This window comes from Sprattus sprattus (genome assembly GCF_963457725.1).
Source record: "Sprattus sprattus genome assembly, chromosome: 16".
Taxonomy (NCBI): Eukaryota; Metazoa; Chordata; class Actinopteri; order Clupeiformes; family Clupeidae; genus Sprattus; species Sprattus sprattus.
In genome coordinates, this window is record NC_137914.1 from 17,838,146 (window position 1) to 17,857,411 (window position 19,266).

The 19,266-nt window shown below is 43.6% G+C and overlaps 1 protein-coding gene across 3 annotated transcripts in view; it reads right to left on the reverse strand.

Annotated features, from left to right (window-relative positions):
- Positions 1 to 17,597, reverse strand: part of ptpn11b (protein tyrosine phosphatase non-receptor type 11b) — a 36,024-nt gene extending 18,427 nt beyond the window's left edge. For 2 of the 3 annotated variants that reach the window (XM_080853374.1, XM_080853373.1), the window contains exon 1: positions 17,477 to 17,597. In XM_080853374.1, the coding sequence (XP_080709500.1) occupies positions 17,477 to 17,490 (14 nt within the window). In that variant the 5' untranslated portion in view covers positions 17,491 to 17,597. The remainder of the gene's footprint in view (positions 1 to 17,476) is intronic. The other variant, XM_080853375.1, reaches the window with a different exon arrangement.
- Between the last annotated feature and the right edge of the window lie 1,669 nt (positions 17,598 to 19,266).

Here is a 19,266-nt window from a genome sequence, read left to right on the forward strand (position 1 = left end):
AATCGCCATAGACATGTACGCAGTGTTGTATAGTAACGAAGTAGAAATACTTCGTTACTGTACTTAAGTCATTTTTTTGTATATCTGTACTTTACTTTTGACTATTTCTGTTTTACTTTTACTTTGCTACATTTTGCAAAGAAAACTGATACTTTTTTCCGATACATTTCCCCTGAAGCCGTTACTCGTTACAATATCAAATCATCTTTAGAAAAATAAATTATCATATGAGTGATGAGACCACTGTCGGGACGGGGACTGTGGTAGAACACAGACTGCAAGCAGGTTTGGCGATTCAGTGGTCCTAGCACACGTTAATTAATTTTGACCGTTCGCAAAAGCCCCCTTAGTTACTGTTGCTAAGTCGGACAAAACTCCTAGGACTGTCAACCCAAAAGCATGGCTAGGACGAGGACAAGCGCATGTTGCTGGAAGTATTTCATAGTCTTCAACCCGAGAAGAGCGAGACTGAATTCTTGCAATTTTGAGAACCAACTTATTTTGAAGATGAACAGGACATTTTTCAGTTTTAAGTAATGACTGGGTTGTTACTTTCGGTGCCGCTTTATTATTGCCTATTGTGTTAAAATTGTGTTCAAACCAACTCCTGAAAATGTAAAGTTCTATTTGCCTGAAGAAGCGTGAATCACGAAACAGGATCAAAATCGCTTAAGAGGAATTTTGGAGGAATGTCTTCTATTGTTTTGGAGAGTAACTGTATGATAACCCAGATGATGTAAAGTTTGGAGATCACTATCTACGTACAAATAAATTGATTGGATTTCAAAATAAGAGTATACCGCGGTTGAAACGGTATAGCCAAATCTCTCCCGGTAGACACACTTCTACCGTTGCACGGTATACAGCCGCGGAAAAAATTAAGAGACCACTTCAAAATTATCAGTTTATCTGGTTTTACTATTTATTGGTATGTGTTAAAGTAAAATGTACATTTTAGTTTTATTATATAACCTACTGGCAACATTCCTACCAAATTTCAAATAAAAATATTGTCATTTAGATAATTTATTTGCAGAAAAATGACAATTGGTCAAAATAGCAAAAAAGATGCAGTGTCTTCAGATCTCGAATAATGCAAAGAAAACAAGCTCATATTCATTTTTAAACTACACAATACTAATGCTTTAACTTAGGAAGAGTTCAGAAATCAATATTTGGTGGAATAACCTTGATTTAAAATCACAACTTTCATGTGTCTTGGCATGCTCTCCACCAGTCTTTCACATTGCCGTTGGGTGACTTTATGCTACTCCTGGCGCAAGAATTCAAGCAGCTCGGCTTCTTTTCATGGCTTGTGACCATCCATCTTCCTCTTGATCACATTTCAGAGTTTTTTTTATGGGATTCAGGTCTCGAAATTGGGCTGGCCATGACAGGGTCCTGATCTGGTGATACTCCATCCACACCTTTACTGGCCTGGCTGTGTGGCATGGAGCATTGCCCTGCTGGAAAAAACACTTCTCAGAGTTGGAGAACATTGTCAGAGCAAAAGGAAGCAAGTTTTTCTTCCGGGACAACGTTGTACTTTGCCTGGCTGAGGTTTGTAAAAGACCATAAGGATTGAACCAAAGCGGACTGGAGGGTCTCCTAGTTCGTCTTCTCTGATGAGTCCAATTTTCAGCTTTGCCCAACATATGGTCGTCTGATGGTTAGACGGAGACCTGGAGAGGCCTACAAGCCACAGAGTCTTGCACCTACTGTGAAATTCAGGACCCTGTCATGGCCAGCCCAATTTCGAGACCTGAATCCCATAAAAAAAACTCTGAAATATGATCAAGAGGAAGATGGATGGTCACAAGCCATGAAAAGAAGCCGAGCTGCTTGAATTCTTGCGCCAGGAGTAGCATAAAGTCACCCAACGGCAATGTGAAAGACTGGTGGAGAGCATGCCAAGACAGACACATGAAAGTTGTGATTTTAAATCAAGGTTATTCCACCAAATATTGATTTCTGAACTCTTCCTAAGTTAAAGCATTAGTATTGTGTAGTTTAAAAATGAATATGAGCTTGTTTTCTTTGCATTATTCGAGATCTGAAGACACTGCATCTTTTTTGCTATTTTGACCAATTGTCATTTTTCTGCAAATAAATGATCTAAATGACAATATTTTTATTTGAAATTTGGTAGGAATGTTGCCAGTAGGTTATATAATAAAACTAAAATGTACATTTTACTTTAACACATACCAATAAATAGTAAAACCAGATAAACTGATAATTTTGAAGTGGTCTCTTAATTTTTTCCGCGGCTGTATACCGTCATACTGCCCAGCCCTACACATACCTATGCACACATTCACAATTCAATGTTTCTAGGTTAGGATATTGAAAGCTGAAAGAACTAATTTTGACCAGAACACAAAGTGAGCAAAACAGGCGGTGCATTATGTAAACAAACAGAAGCATGAAGTGGCCATGTGGCTCGGCGGAGGGAAACCAGTGGGAGGACGTGACGGGTGGGAAGAACAAAGGGAGGAACTTGAATGCCGATGGCCGTAGCATGGACTGATTTACATGTGATAAACAAGTTTGCAATAGGAAGGGATTACAGTGGAGATTTAGGGCATAATATACTCAGATGACATGACCGTAATCCCCTTTCCCGGTAAAGGGTTACGGGCCCGTACAGTAAGACCCAGCCGCTGGGAAATATGGAGCATGTGTTGTCCCTCATGAATGCAAACACAAACTGCATCCCATCATGCTTGGAAACACAGCATAATTAACTTCCATAAATCACGCTTATGAGGCCATTGCACTAATCAGAAAAATCCCATTTGGAGCATGTTAATCGTTAATTGCATAATTACTACTGTAATTCGAGTGACAAGACAACAATTATTTTTCACTCCATTGCTTAAGACAAACGGGCGCCACCGTTCCGCCCCGGCTTTAAGAGAGACCAATCAAAAACCACTGTGCTGTTTCAGCAGTAGGCCCTGCCATTACCTCACACTTCACCCGACGTGGTGTCTGCAGGGGAGCGGGGTGTGGACTGTTACACAAAATGGAATTATTGGCGTGGCCTTTGTTCGAACGAGAGAAATGAGTGATAATTCTATAAGCTGCGAGGGATTTGGGCCTCATCTGGGATCAGATCCAAAAATAACACACAAAAAATAATCCAAAATAAAAAATGCATTCCAAAAAATGCTTGGCTATTATGTACTAAATGTGTGGCATTAAGACAAACAGACAAAATGCCAGTTACAAAGCATGTATAGACGCCGGAATTTTATTTATTTTTTTTTTTTAATTACTAGCTTTCTTAGGCCTGTGTCTCTGAGTGCTTAAACGTAATTAAATGAGGAAGGATTCATGTCTTGCTTCTCTTGAGCCTCACAAGGGAAAAAGCTGCTTAGATGTTTTCAAGGTAAATCAGGAAGAATGTCACCCATTGCGTACAGTGGAGGCAAATATTTTGAGGGATCTCAGCAGTTGATGTGCAAACACTCAACAGCGCAGGCCTTGTGGCGACTGGGTCATGGAAACGATCAAAGCAGAACAAACTGGTTGTGAGTGGCTGTGACGAAAGAAAGAGAGAGAACACTTCACTGCGAGAGGCAATGATTCAACAGGAGGGGGGAAAATAAATACACTTCTCGACAAACATTTATAGAATTGGCCCGTGTGACTCACGACGCACGTGGATGGACACACACACACACACACACACACACACACACACACACACACACACAAAAACACTCCCACTCATGTCCAGGCGCAACCAGTTGACCAGCTGATGGTGTGAAGATGAGAACGCTCCCAATTAAACCAGCACATGCAAACACACACACACTCACACACACACATCCTCATCATAACCAACGCACTGGTATCATCACTTCCATGGCTGTGACAAAAAACACCCTGAATCGGTGAGACATGCTGCCCATCATCTCACTCCTACACCAAGTCTGGTGCCACATGCACCCGCCATCCAACAGCAGGCCATACGGATGCAGCTGCGCCTACAAAGGAGCTTGCCGGTGGATCAGCTCACCTCTGACCTCCCACCGATTAAACCTGATTTCCAGGGGCCAAACTTCCCCCTCGTCTGGCCGTAAACATTAACATGGTTTAAGAGGGGGGTCTGTGTGCAAGCTCATGGCCCTGGCCTGGAACAATCAGACCCCTGTGACCTCTTTACAAGAGTGGAGTGTGCTCGTGTGGCCCGGGTCCAGCACACGGCAGCCTCACTCTCAGCACTGGGCCTGGGGCACATGAGGTCCTGATGTCAACACAGAGATGTTGATAGACACAAATAGGTGGAAACATTTGCATTGCCCACAGATACACACACACATACACACACACACATACCCACACACACACACACACACACACACACACACACACAAACACACACACACATACGTATATACACACACACATTTATATATACACACAAACACAATCCTTTCTTAATCCTACGGCATACTGCAACCTTTCCCTTAATACCTACATAGACATCCAAAATGAAATGTGACAGTGAGACTTGACAGAGCGAACCTCTTCCCTGGCCGCCTCACGTGAGAGCTGCTGGCGGAGGGTGGAGCAGAGAGCTCGGCCGGCCAGACATCTGGGACCCAGAGCTGGGCCAGATTGCACCTGACCCCCTTTATCCACCCAGCCAGCCAGCCAACCGCCACGGGCTTCTCATTCATATCCCCTCAGGGGGAGATTAGGAAACTACTTTTTTCAAACACAGCAAATCGTAAATGATTACAAACGGCATTCACCAGAGGATTAGACACAAATACATGGGAAGTCTGTGTGTGTGTGTGTGTGTGTGTGTGTGTGTGTGTGTGTAGGGTGGGGGTGGGACAATGAAGTGGGATTGGACAAGCCTGTGTGCAATCTACAAAGCACCAGAACATCAGCCGTGGACAAGGAGAAAAGAATAGCATCCTGGCATCAGGTACCATTTACAAGAGGAGGAGAATATATATTGCATATGCTTCTCCACATTCTTTTCAATGGATTAACCCTGTCGTTGTTGAGGCATTCTATACAGAAAGCGACAGATGAGGCTTTTCTGGAAACTCAGTGCGCAAACCAGTCCTCTATTTACCCTAAGCTGTAGCACTTTACTAACCATGTACCGAATCTACAGTACGTTCACGTTTACATAACTCATTCTGGTGCCTTGCAATCTGCTGGTATCAATTAGGGAGGTTCGTGCAGTGGGTAAAAAAACTGCACAGAACATCTGATCTATGAAGCCACAATAAGACGTACAATCTCAGTACTATGGCTGCTGGAAATAACGTAACATTTATTCAGACGTCATGTGATGTGACAATGGCTGACTGGTACCCACTTAATCATCTGTGTCAGCGGGTGAATGTCATCTATGGTATACAATGTGTCTCATTTGTGGAGCGAGCACACTGTTGTTTGTCCCAATCTCCTGGGCTCCCTGCACACACACAGCTAGGCTGGTGTCTCTTTGAGTTCTGGGGCTAATGTGTCTGTCTGTCATTCCGTCTGTCTGGCCTGACCCAGAGGGAAACTCCCAACTAGCACTTACACTGCACTGCTGCTGATAAAACAGAACAAAACAAAACCAAACACACACATTTGTCACATCACACTTTCTTGTTTCTCTGCAGGTTTGTTCCATGTGATAAGCATGCTTTGTGACGCTGCACTTCTCTAAACACACACATGTGTGTGCACATACACACACAACACACACATCTTCCTGAGCAATAAAGTAATAAAAAAAGACAATACATAAAAAACCTGCCCCTGGATCTTTCTTTAATTGCGCTCGAGGCTTAGTGTTGTTCAGCACAGTGTACACAAAGCGCAGTTAAAGAGAGATAACAATTTACTTTCTAAACGGCAATAAGAGTGCATACATTAAAGTAACATCTCTCTGGATGACTGTAGCTTAGATAAATACCTGCGCTAGCAAAGACAGAGGCATAATTAAGACACACTAAAGCAGAATTGGGTAAAAAAGAGAAACAGAAACACCCCCATGGCACGCCATGTTTGTAAACTTAGGCATAAAACAATTCTTGAAAAGCCAATGTTTAGCAGTCTTTCTTTTCTGGCTGGTAAGGGGTGATGTAATTCCTCTATTTCAATGGAAGATAAAAAAAAAACGGAATGCACTGTTGCATCTGTTGTAACACCAGATGTTCAGTGGTCTTCTCCCAAATCGGATTACATTTTAATTATACCATTCTGCAAATTCCAAATTAGGATATGCAACACTGACCAAAAAAAAAAAAAAAAAAAACTAAACAATGCATGTAGTTATCACATCAGAACACAACATGTGATACTAATCCTGCATCAAGCTGCCTTTGAAGTTACTGCTGGACTGTGAAATCCAATTTTTTCAATGGACGAAAAAAGACATGACAGCAAGGTCAACTGTATCTCCGAACCCTTTTGATGTTTTTTTATAAACAGTGAAATTGGCGTAACACACACAGTTCTAATCAGCGAATTAGCCAGACCACCCATCGCCCTCGTCAGTGGCCCCTCACATGCAGCAGAAGCAGCATGCAGTGACTTAATACATCCAGCTCAGTAGTCTTCACGCTAAGACAGACACAGCCAAGAGCAAAGGTCAGAAAGCCAGGTGAAGGGTTGCACCAGGTCAGGAGGGCAGCTTTGGCTGCCGCTGACAAAACCCCGGATAGTGGCTACTCAGCACAAAGAGCCTCGACGAGGTCGGCTCAGGTGGGCTACGCGGTGCTACTTCCTGCTCCCGCTAACGAACCGAACACCCCCACCTGTGCCCACAATTTTGCCCCCACATAACCTCCACCCATCCCACCACAGCCCAGAGCCCCAAAGGCCAATCTCCCCCCACCACCACCAGAGCCCCGGCAGATAGAGGCTTGGCAGCCACTTACTCCCACAGCAGCTCCACGCGACCACAACGCACTGTACACATATCCACATCCACAACGGCAGACTCCTCACAAGTCCTCTCTCTACTTTCTCTATCAAATGCAGGGTCTGTCTTTTTCCTTCTCTGTCTCCTTCGCTTTGCTTCGTTGTGCAAACACACCAACAGATTGGTGTGAATAAAACTTGCATTAAGCAGGTCCACTGACAGTGGCTTGGCTGGCAGCAAACACGCAATGTAATATGCATCGTAATAACATGCCACAAAAAAAAAATCCTCCCCAAAATAAAACATTGATAACTAGTATGCAGATTTTTTTCCCTACCTCACCATTCTGGTTGGAGCTTGACAGAGCTCCGGGTTGGCTCAGAGTTTAGTAATCCACGATCAGTACAGTTACACAAGGAGGAGAGGGAGGGGGCAGGGACTTGTAGGAGTGCTGGTGGATGGAAAGAGAGAGAGAGAGAAAGAGAGAGGGCGAGAGAGAGAGAGAGAAAGAGAGAGAGAGAGAGAGAGAAAGAGAGAGAGCGCGAGGGAGAGGCGGGGGTGTTTAATCTGGGATTTGGATGAGTGTGAGCTGCCCTGATAGGGGAGCCAGCCCGCACAATCAGCCTCTGAGCAACTGTCCATCCCCTCTGAGTAGAATGTGACACAGCGTCACACACACACACACACGACCACACGCGCACACACACAGAACAATTGCACTCATGCCCGCCTTCGCTTTATCTTTGCACCCATTATTGGAGGACAGTGGGTAGCAGCTGGTGCCATTTTTCTGTTGTAAAAATATCCCAGGGCACTGACTGTACAGTTTTACTGTACCTACATATCTGGAGGAATCACCTTCAGACCTATTATGTACTGTATGCACTACGGTACTCGGGACCCAGACTCCCATAACTGAGCGTGGGACAATTCTGTATTATTATGAGGTTTTACAGTCAACAGTCGACATTTTACAGTAATGTCCCATTTGTTATACTATCATGTCATGCTGTGTTAAAATGACTTTGCAAAAGATATTTCCTTGTAGACTGAGTTCATGATGCAAGAAGTGAATTCACTGGAAATCTACAGCACTGGCATGCTGAGGGGCATCAAGTTCACTACCCACTGACAGAGTTGGCTGGCACTCGATAAACACAGGACATACTAGCACACACTACCACTAAGTTAAATCCTAAAAACAGTGCAAAGGTCCCCAAGAGGGCTGCTCAAACCCACAAACCTAAAAGGCAAGCTGGTTGCCAGAGCCTGGTTTACTCTGTGACAGAGACAAGTAGGTCAGGGCTTCAAAAAGTCACAGAACGGGCAGACTTGTCAAGCCCAACGTGCGCCCTGACACTGAAGCATGAGCACGGCTTATTAAGAGTTTTCGCGGTCCTAAGCCCTGGTTAAGCCTTATCCAGAAGCCACGGAGCTCTGGCTGCCTGCTCACTGTGCCATGGAGACACTAATGGTTAGCAACTTCACTCTTCATGACCTTTCAATCACAGACGGGCATGGGCAGTTCAAGAGAGAGAGAGAGCACCGAGCCAGGGACGCCTGCGAAAACGATAACTGCTCTAAAGAAGTGAGTGGGTGTGATGTTAAGTTCATCCCTTTAGAGGGAACTGGAAGTGTAAGCTTTATTAATGAGACCCTTGTCTAAGTTGTGCAGTGGTTGTGCCAACGACGTCTGTAGTTCACACTCTTCTTCTCCACTCAACTAAGATCATTTGTAACTATTAATTTTCAGCCTTTTAGCAATGATAAAATAGTGTTAAATCAGCCTGAATTCACCATTGAAAACTGCCTCCGTAACTCAGTTCCTTTAACACAGCAAAAATAAATTGAATGAGTAAAAGACAGAAAACAAACTGTTGAAGAAAGTCAGAAAAAAATACACTACATGGATTCCACTCAAGTGCATTCCTTTTGTAGACTTCATTGAGGTCATCCTTGAGTTATTCTGTGCTGATGTGTTGGCACAGCCAGTCTGGTTGGGTGACTTTCCTAGAATAGCGTCTCCTCGCTCTGACCAGTGCTGTGCAGTGAGGTGTAGCTTCTGCAGCTGAGCCTTGTCCTGTCTGGAGCAGCGGGCTGAAGAGCGGCCAAGCCGTTCTGACAAGAGGCAGGCCAGCAGGCGGGCGGGTGGGTTGGGGACAGGAGAGGGGGAGGAAGGCTGGGGCCATTAACACAGGGCCCCACGTGCCCCACCACACAGTGCCTCCATCCTCTTACATAATGTCTCAAGTTCAATACAGCTGGCTATTTAAAGGCACAGGCGGCTGCGCTGGTGAAAAAAGGTGATATACTTAGCACCCCCCTAGCCCGCTTCAAAGCCCCCCAGGGGCTATATCGGGTGCAGACGGCCCAGTGTGTGTGGATTTTGGGCACCGCCAAGGGTATTTTTAGAACCGCTGATCATGCTGCGGCGTTTCCATCCAGCCCACGCCCGCCAGCCTGCCTGTCCATGTCCCCGCTGGATTCTAACGCCTGCCGCATTGTGGCGTCTGGTTGCCTATTGCACACTAGAAGGGCAACTTGTGAAGAAGGAGCAGGGGCAAGTAAAGGAATAACGGGCAACCCAGCTGTATGTGTCTGAGAGTGGGGGGGAACAAGAGGGGGGTATGACATCTTTTTTTTTTTTAAATAAACAGCTTACTGTATTATTACTGTATACTGTACTAGAGAGCCACCAACTCAGGTGCAGGCAGAGTATGGTGTAGGCGTCAAACAGAGCTTCTTGTACTTATAAGGTGTAGGGTATTCATATCTTGTCTGGACATTACACGCCTCCTCCTCTCTCTCGCCAAGGGAAGAAATATGTTGCCATTTTTGTACTGTCCCCATGGAAAGTCCAAGGACAAGTGAAATGAAATCTTACATCCATGAATCATATTCAAACGCTCAACAGCTGATAACGAACTTACCGCCTTTACACACCCAACCAGCCCAATCAGAACCAAGCCTCTTTTTGGAGTGGCGTCAAATATTTTCTCCCACATCGACTACACACACAAAGAGGGGAATTCAGAGCAGTCCTACAACAACAACTTCCTGAGAGTTCCTTCTATTTCTAGGAAACAGACAGGCCAGAAGCACTCGGAGCAGAGCCCATTGTGTGAACACGTCCCTTTGTGGGGGACTGATGAGGTTGATGACTGTGCTTAGCGGTGATGAACATGCTCTTTTCTGTCTTCCTTTCCTGGTTTCGCTCTTTTGTTTGGGGGCGCTCAAATTAAGCCGTCACAGGCTACAGCAGTAGGGAATGAGGAAGAGGTCAGGGCCTCGTTTCCCGAACGCGCACTTAGCCTAAAAAGCACTTGAAATCGCTCGTAAGAGGATTCCTACGTTGCAGACGGGTTTCCCAACGCCACACTTAGCTTAAGTGTATCTTTCATTGAGAGGAATTCTACGTGTGGTCAGGACCAGTAGTAACTTCACACTTAGCGATGTAATCCACCAGGGGCGTCGTTCGACCGTCGTTCGGAAGAAACGGGAATTAAAAAAAAAAAAACATGGCTACTTGAAGCGAGGAATATTTTACATGAATAAAGCTATCTACACAACTTTTTATATGTTTATAATGACTCGGTTTGATCGGAAATGTGCTACGCGACCAATGCAGAGTATTTAGGTCTTGACTGAAGCTTTCAAACAGTAGTTTGATGGCACATTTAGCGCTTATGCCACCACTCCATTGGCTTATATGGTAGCTTCTAGCTAGATGGTTGTATATTATGTAGAAGAAATACAAACGATGTTTCTGTGTATAGCACATCATGAGAATGTCATTGTTTCACCTGCCTATTCCCATCAAAATAGAAATAAAGAATATTGAGTATTTGAAAATAAAGATTAGGCTATACAAAACTAGTGCATTGCCCGTAGGAATTATGCATTCTGTAGTGTTAGCAGACGTAGGGCTGTTGGGTAGTGTAATGGCAAGACATATTTGCACTCCACATAGGTACAGGTTACACTGAAGTATTATTGTGATGCATGTTTCCTTTTCATTAAGAAATGTGTTAATGGTAGCCTTTTTGGAGAGTTACCAACAAATAAAGTTTGAGATTATGTAGTGGATGCAGTTGAATATACTGTAGATGTCAACGTTGCTGTCTAAACTATAAACTAAATGTCATAAAGAAAGACATTATTTAAAATGAAGTTATGGTTGAAATAGGATCACTTCTTTATTGTAAGGGTAAGTGTAGGGCAAGAATGGTCATGCAGTTGGACTCAAATGTAGGTTAATTTTATTGAATGTATGTAGCCTACTGTACTGTATGACTTTGATGATGCTAGCTTTGACAGCCCACTCTCAGACAGATCGTAATAAATGTCCTTACAATGGGAACACAGTTTAAATAGGCTTCTCTGCTGGAGATGGCGTTACTATCCCCGCCCCGAATTTAGTGCACATTGCACGTTCGATGCACGCATAGGCTAGCTAATTTCACAGCAATTAACGTAAACAGGTTAACCTGACGTAAACAGCTCCTAAGAGCTACTTAAGAACTCGTGCACGTTGCGCTCGTGCACCTGACTTTAAGTTGATGGTTGGGAAACGCACGTAAATACAAAGTGCTACTTAGTGTACGATGTCGCGAAAATCCACGTAGGCCGTTAAGATACATCGTTATCGGGAAACGAGGCCCAGAAACATCCCGTAAGTTCAGGCTGGCTGTCTTTTGTTCACCAGTTTTAAATGTCACACAAGAAATATTTTTTTTTACTAAAAGTTGTCCAAAATGACAATGTCAGATGAGACAGGTCTAAATTAAATAGCATACAGCTATTGGCACACAACATGCATTAAATGTGACAACAATTAGTCTTGGCGGTGTCTTCAGTTCTTCAGTAATTTTGATACTGGATAGTTTCAGAGCTCAGTGGAGATTCTATCAATTTTTCTGAAAGCCCCTTGTGTCAAATTCCTGGAAACTTGGGGGAAGGCTATCTCCTTTCGCCACTCTGGCAGCTCTTTTCCTGATGGGATACCAGTCTAGTTTTTGCCAAAGTGACTCAGAGCTCCCATATTTCAGGGGGTGGGATCCCAAAGAACATTCTGGAAATGGGGTGTTCACAACAGAAATTTCAGCAATGGGGGAGGGGTTTGAATAGAACAAAATGTGTGCTTTTGGGGTTACTGAAAACAACTGGAGATCGATCAAAATACTCTTAATAACAACACATAATAACATTAATCTTCCACTCCAGAAGTGAAATGTAACAGGCTCACATGATGATCAAGCACAATGAGGACACACTTCACACTGGTGTGAATGGACACTGAGGGACACTTACACAGCTGGTTGTCTGAGAATCTGAAAGCTATGAACAGAAAAGACAAGACAATCAGACAGTGTGTTTCATGAAATCTAAGAGAACTATTTGTGTAGGCAGTAACCGTCAGCTCAACCTGCAGTGTGTATGCCTGGCCTTATCTATATTGTCTTCACCTGCTCCGTTTATACGCACAGACACACACAGCTTGGGTGGGAATTATGTCTTTGACATGTTTCTGTCTGTTTTGCTGTTCTTGTTATTTTTCACCTTTTTCCACCCCGTTTTGGGCAGGGACATTCAGTTGCGACCCAGTACTCCAATTGAGGCGGCTTGCACCTCATGATTCACAAAGAACTTTCAATGCAACTTCATAAATGTTAGGAAACAGGAACTGGGGGTGCGTGCGTGTGTGCCTGACGGAAGCCATGACACTTCGGCTGACAAAGCCTGGAAGCAGCCTCCCCCGCAAGCTCGTTCATCACGCTCGCGTAGTGGCTCACCATTACCATCGCCCGGCCCCCGGTGAAGTCGTGACTCACTTGTTGTGTGTGGAGCATAGAGCCAGTGAGTCAAACATGCCCACAGCCATGTGAGTGGCAGCCAGCAAAAGATACAGGTTCAGAGACCTTGCTATGCTCTCATCACTACCATGACAGCTTTTGGGTGGTGGGTGGGTGAGCGAGTGATACATTAACCAATGTTCTGCAAATAAACACGTTTTAGACGAGAGAGCTGATTCCCATGCAACAGCGGAGCAGGACGCAGAGGAGCACACTGTGTGTTTAGCATTTCCCTGGCAATCAGTGATTATAAGGCCAAATTATATATTTATTTTCCAGAAACAGGGGACATCTTATTAGATGTGTTATGAAATCATCAGGCCAAATCATGGTCTGTAATGTAAGAGATGAGAGGTGTGTGTACCCATGACAATCCTCGTTTTGAAAGGAAATATATTAACCTTTTAAAGCCTTTCAAGGTGAAACTCGTAACATACAGTACACCACAGCATTTTCCATTTCCTGTCTCTAACCTGTACACACACACACACACACACACACACACACACACACACACACACACCCATGTAGGTTGTGTATACACAATAAACTCTATTTTTGCTGATGCAGCACCTTCAAGACTTTATCCTTCAACAATAAACCATACCCTCTTGTGTCTGTAATATAACACAAACTGAAAATACTGTCACAATAAATGACCTTATGCATACAAAGAGAATAAGAGAGCAGCACAGAATGAGAGAGGTGAAAGAACGAAGGCTACAACATTCAGCTGCCAGCAGCGTAACAGCATGGCAGACAAGAGTAACACAATTAAGGCAAATATAAATATGCATTGATAATAAACACTTATAGGAACTCTGAACGAACTCACAGAGGGTCACAGGGCCTATCAAACTAGACTCCAATGTAATGTCAGGACAGAAATATTTGCAGCATAAAAACTTCCACCTGAAAGAAAGCAATGAGGTATGATATGACTATAGGAAATTGTATATTTACAATATCCACCTGAAAATACCTGGTTTACTGTTGGAAGCAGAGACACAGATGACACCAACCCCGGGTGCTTATTCAATGTCTTTAGCTCAATGGTGGATGTTTTAAATGTAGTTTTGCCTGTAGGCATGCCTGGATGAACCGCAATGAATGGTTAACATCGTAGAAGCTAATGTTCATTAGTCCTTAGGTGTAAATATAGTTTGCTTTCTCCAGGAAAGAGCCTGATGTTAATGACATTTAGCCATCCTGCAAGATTTAGGCTTAGAATAGATTCTACGCAAACAATGCACCCATGTGTGCATGAAGGCTACCTTGCGTATCCTTCCTCAATCACGTAAAGTTAATGCTATGCTATGACTTTGTGCTACCAACACGGACAAAGTGTATGTTGAGCCAACTTTTAATAGAGTGCAGCACCAGAGTGATAGCTAGCATTATCACAAGGAAAACGATGGAGATGGAATGTTTGAATAGGCTGCCAAAGATTCTATCTTGGATTTACGATGTAATGCTCTAAGGGTGGGACAATGTACTTATAAGTGAGCCATGTTGAGAGAGTTACATTAATGATGGTGTACTTAATTGTTGCTTCTAAAGTCAGGATTTTGAAGGAAGAAGCCACTGATACATGCCTCTGGAGTCTCTGAAGCAGTATAGCTCACAGCTCCTCATGGTGTTTCTCAGTGCAGGAAATCAAAGGATCTGCCCAAACAACCTGATGGATATGCTGATTGGTTGAGATAATTCTGGCATTCCCTACTGCACACACGCGACTGATTAAGCCACAGATGGCATGCGGTCGCCACTGTGGCCTTCTAACTCTGAGTGCCAGGGCAACACAATGGCTCATGCCCATATTCAATTTTCCTTCTGCCAAAGGCCTACTCAAATTATCAGACAACTCTGCCCGGTAGGACTTCAGCGTAATAGCTGTGATCAGTGTATGCCTGATACAGAGGATTATGCTGTGTTTCATTTACCTTCTAAGGCAGAACTGGGAATTATGTTCCACCCGAGTTGACCATGTTCCAAGTCGGAAAATCAACCGTTGTTGACATGTTAGCAATACCAGTTGTTGAACATTATAAGCAATACCAATTGATACTGTGCATAGACACATCCTAGCAACATGTCCACAGACAGAGGTTAGACAGTACTGTGTCTACGACTGTTTTCATGAGACATAAGTGCTAATAAACAGCATATTACTACAGCTTTCACTTTTGTTGATGCGTGGAGCAGCCATCTTGGATTCAGGGGCCAATGTAGGTAAGATTTCCGACTTGGAACTTGGAAATTCCGCCTTTCCAGTTCAAATGTAACACACCATTATTCTCTTTTAATTATTACTATTTTCTTTCGAACTATGCGGCCATAAATAAACATGAAAATAATAATGGTGTCTCCACATACATATTTTCCTCAGAGCTATCAAACCTACTTCATACATGTCTAGCGGGGCCTGGCACCAATTTACTAGAAGTAAACAAAACACTGTTAGTGAATTGTCAAATCGTCAAATCCGTCACTGACAGGGGTAAAACCATGGGATTTCCTCCGGTAATAACGGAGGAACTTGGCACTTTCATGTTTGACTCATCAGCCTTATACTGACCAATGCTATAATGAAGCACGATTGATTTAGAAGTTTCAAACTCATTTCAATGTCATTCCCACCCACAATTAATACATGTCCTCTGTGAGAATAACCTCATACTGATCATCTGCACTTTAAAGCATTCAGATGTATTTCACATAATTTGCAGAGTACTCTAAAGGCCCTGTTTGTTGACCTCTGCTTTAACCTGAGCTGCCCTTCGTATCATAACTGTGTAATACAACTCCAATAGTTGAAAGGAAGAGCAAGTCCTGATGGTGACTAGAGGGCAATTAGGTGAATACTGTCATTACAATAGTGTCACCTTACTGGTAATTGGGTAAACAAGGAGAGTCCTGTGTATGTGTAACTTACGTTGTGTGGATAAGCAGTTCCACACATACTCGCACTTGTAACCTCGGACATGGGAGGTGGGCCTGCTAACAAGGAATCCCAAACCCATGGGTGCTAGCATCTGCTGCTAGCACCTCTCTTGTAGGGAAACTTCAGGATTTTTCAACCTAGGCCCTATTTTTGAGATCTTTTTGGGTCCAAATCTTAACTGAGAACAATTAACGATCAAAATTGTTCTAGTATTGAGTTACAATTCTATAACCTGCAGCTGCAAAACAGACATACAATGTTATCCCACAGGGCATGCATCCACGTACAAGTAAACCACTTTTTTATGCCGCTGAGTAGTTCAGCACCGGTTTTGGAGCTGTGCCTGCTATTCTATACATCAACATGCTCAAAACTGGTGCTGAACTACGCAATTATAGCCTACCCAAAGTTTTATGAAGGGGAGTGGGTGCGAGGCGCCAGACACCACTGTAGAGCCTCCCAGAGGTGTCTAATTCAATGAAACACTGAGGAAGGAAGGTGCTTACTTGACAACCCCAGTGGAATACTCATGAAGTGTTGTTGTTTCAGTATAATGGATAAAGTGCACACTGTTGTTATAATACTTCTAGGTTGTTGGGCATTGCATTTGACAGTGAGAGGTTTGACCACTGTGGGGAGTCCCCAACCAGTAGCACAAGGCATTTAACATCTTTTCCTGTGTTGGCTATAACAAAAAGAAAATATGTGCCTGCCGGAACATTACTGGGTGTTTCGCATGCTAAATACATGCATGCCTATTCAGTTTGGGAAGGGGGTGTAGAGGACACTACAATTCTTTGTTGGGCCCCTGAATTTCACTGGTGCTATTTTTAATCGACAGTATAGGATTCTGGGGAAGAACTGTGGAGTTGGTAGGAAAAAAAACTAGGCGTCAAATTTAGGAGGCTACTCATAGCCTACTTTATTTGGTGAGGGGGTAGTCACAGAAGCCTGTTCTCTCCCTTCCCCCTCCTCCTTTTTGCCTACTCCTGTGCTGGCTCACTGCAAGTTGCAGATTATATTGTCAGAAGTTCTTTATTTTAAACAAAAGAAAAAAGAAAACCAAAGTAAACTTTGCCTAACACAGTTTATGCACACAGGATGGGACGACTACCCCTGCCATCGGCAATGACTATGAAGTCCTCCAAGTTTAGTCTATCCTTAAGGTTATACGCATTTGACATGGAGTTAGCGATAGGTTTGTCCTCCCTGCAGCCTAATGGAATCGAGTTCAGTTAAAGGATACGGTCTGCAAGACCCTCTGTCGTTCAGTCAAACTTAACTGCCTGCGGAGCTTGCCGAAACATATCAGCAAGTAGCCTATATGGAGCAACACTTGAACAATGACACACAGGTAACGGTTAATGCCACGGCTGTTTGACAGAATAGTTCAAAGCGAGCGAACCCGACGCAATTTAACTGTAAGAGGGTTTCCCTCAGGTCGACAAGCTAATGCTACACGTATACTCTGTAGCCACGCTCAAAACTGTCTTAAGTTCAACGGGGAATCTTGTTACAGCAGCAATGTTGCAAACGGAGAGTCGCTCGAAACATAGTTGTATTTTTTCTAAACAATAATGGTTAAACGGCTGTCAGTAAAGAACAGACACTGAAAGGGCAAGAGGGGAAGACCGGGTTTAAAGCTGTGGAACACCATTCCTTTACGCGGAGCCACCAGTCCGACCCCAGTGAGGTGCATATCCAGGGATTATATGGGCAGACTTCACACAGTTAAAAGAGAGCTTGTGCCCTGTTTCGAAGCAACCGTCATGGTTACTAGCGCCTTCACCTTACCTGCGAGACGTCATCGCAGTCTGTCAGAGTTCCACGAACGAGAGGGCAAAGTCAAACCAAGTGCGCCTTCACGGAGCCTCCGACCGCCGTGTCGGTGGAAGTGAACGTGAGTGCCGGGGAGGGCGTTTGTCAGGCAACGTTCAACTCTGGGAACCTATCAACGCCGGATACTCCGCCTCCATAGTCCAATTCACTTTGACAGAAAGTACTCCAGTTTTACGAGTGACATTGCCACTGTTTTACATTGCACACGCACGCAGGCACACACACGCACAAACACACATTTGAAAAGTAATGGGAACATGAGTTCATGGTTAAAAGAAGAAATACATAAATAAAATTCCCACCCATATCACTCACACCTGACTGTTTTATATCAGATACTAAAGTATATATCCACTGTAAGAAAAACAAATCCAGATGATGCAAGTTGCAAGAGACTTAAGTGGTGTTACAGTAAACATTTAATGATGCGTTTATCTAAGTGGAGTCGTTAAGGATGGTTATTTTTGACCTTGAGGAACTTGGAGCATAAAGAAGAAAGTGTGCCCCGCCAAAAAGTGCCGTTTGAAATTTAAAATTCAACAATTCTTCTAGCAATAGCAATGCTTGATCCCTGCGCATGAACTATCAATTATGCAAACACATCATAGAATGACATTTGCCCAAGGCACAGTGTAACTTAAAACAATGATTTAACTTTAAAAAGAATACAAATAATCTCATTACTTCTTCTTGACCTAGTGGACCACACAAATCTCACGCATGACATCAAAAGATTAAATAGTTGAGTAGATGATTGTTGCAAGTTAATGAAACTATGCTATATGAATATGATAGTACTTTTGATCCTTCCCCAGCTGGCAGAGACAGAGATCTCCTTTGTAACTCTTGGTATGTCGCTGTCATCACATTTTTGCATGACCCAGAGAACAGTTATACATCAATTAGATGAAGAGAATATTACTCTAGAGATCAGTCATACTCTTTTCCCTGCTATATTATGTAAGGGATAATGTATAGAACGCCGGTCATTATCAGGAAAATAAGCCCCGACAGGGGGAACAGCACCCCGACGTGAAGCGGAGTAAAAGTACTGACAGAACAAAAAACTGTACACTGTGAAATAATCAACACATATAAACTCCTACAGAGTTGTTTTCCTTTCTCACCCTGTCACGAAACAAAAGCAATGCTCAGGTGGCAACTGTGGTCAGGGGCTGCCAGAGGCATTGCAGTGCCTCTATGGCTGAGTTGACGTCATTAGCCCCTAGAGAGGCTAATCTGCCGGGGATGGGGTTATGCAATTGTCTGAAACGAATGGCTTTCATCTATGGATCCCCCCCCCCCCTTCAGCTGACTGTTCCTATTGGCCTGGTTCAAAAGCAGACTGCATATTTGTACGGGACCACAGTGTCTGCCCATTTTACTGCTCCGCTTTACCTTATTGTACATCTATAGAATATGCAGTGGTGTAGTCCAGGGTATACGCAGGTATACGGAGTATACCCACTTATTTTTAAAACAGGGCGTCTATCCTGTGCTGTATGGGCTGCTTAGAAAAATTAAGAGTATAACCACTTCTCCAGGGACCACTACACCACTGAGAATATGGGCTTCTAGGCTTTCTATATGTGCAAGGATGCATGTATGTAGCAGTGTCACAAAATAATGTTAATAAAACTTCCATAATTTGTACCCCTGTTTCATGCAATGTAACACCATCCTGGGGCAAAATGTTTGTTTAAACATTCCATATCACCTCTGAACTGCTACCTATATGAAGGCAC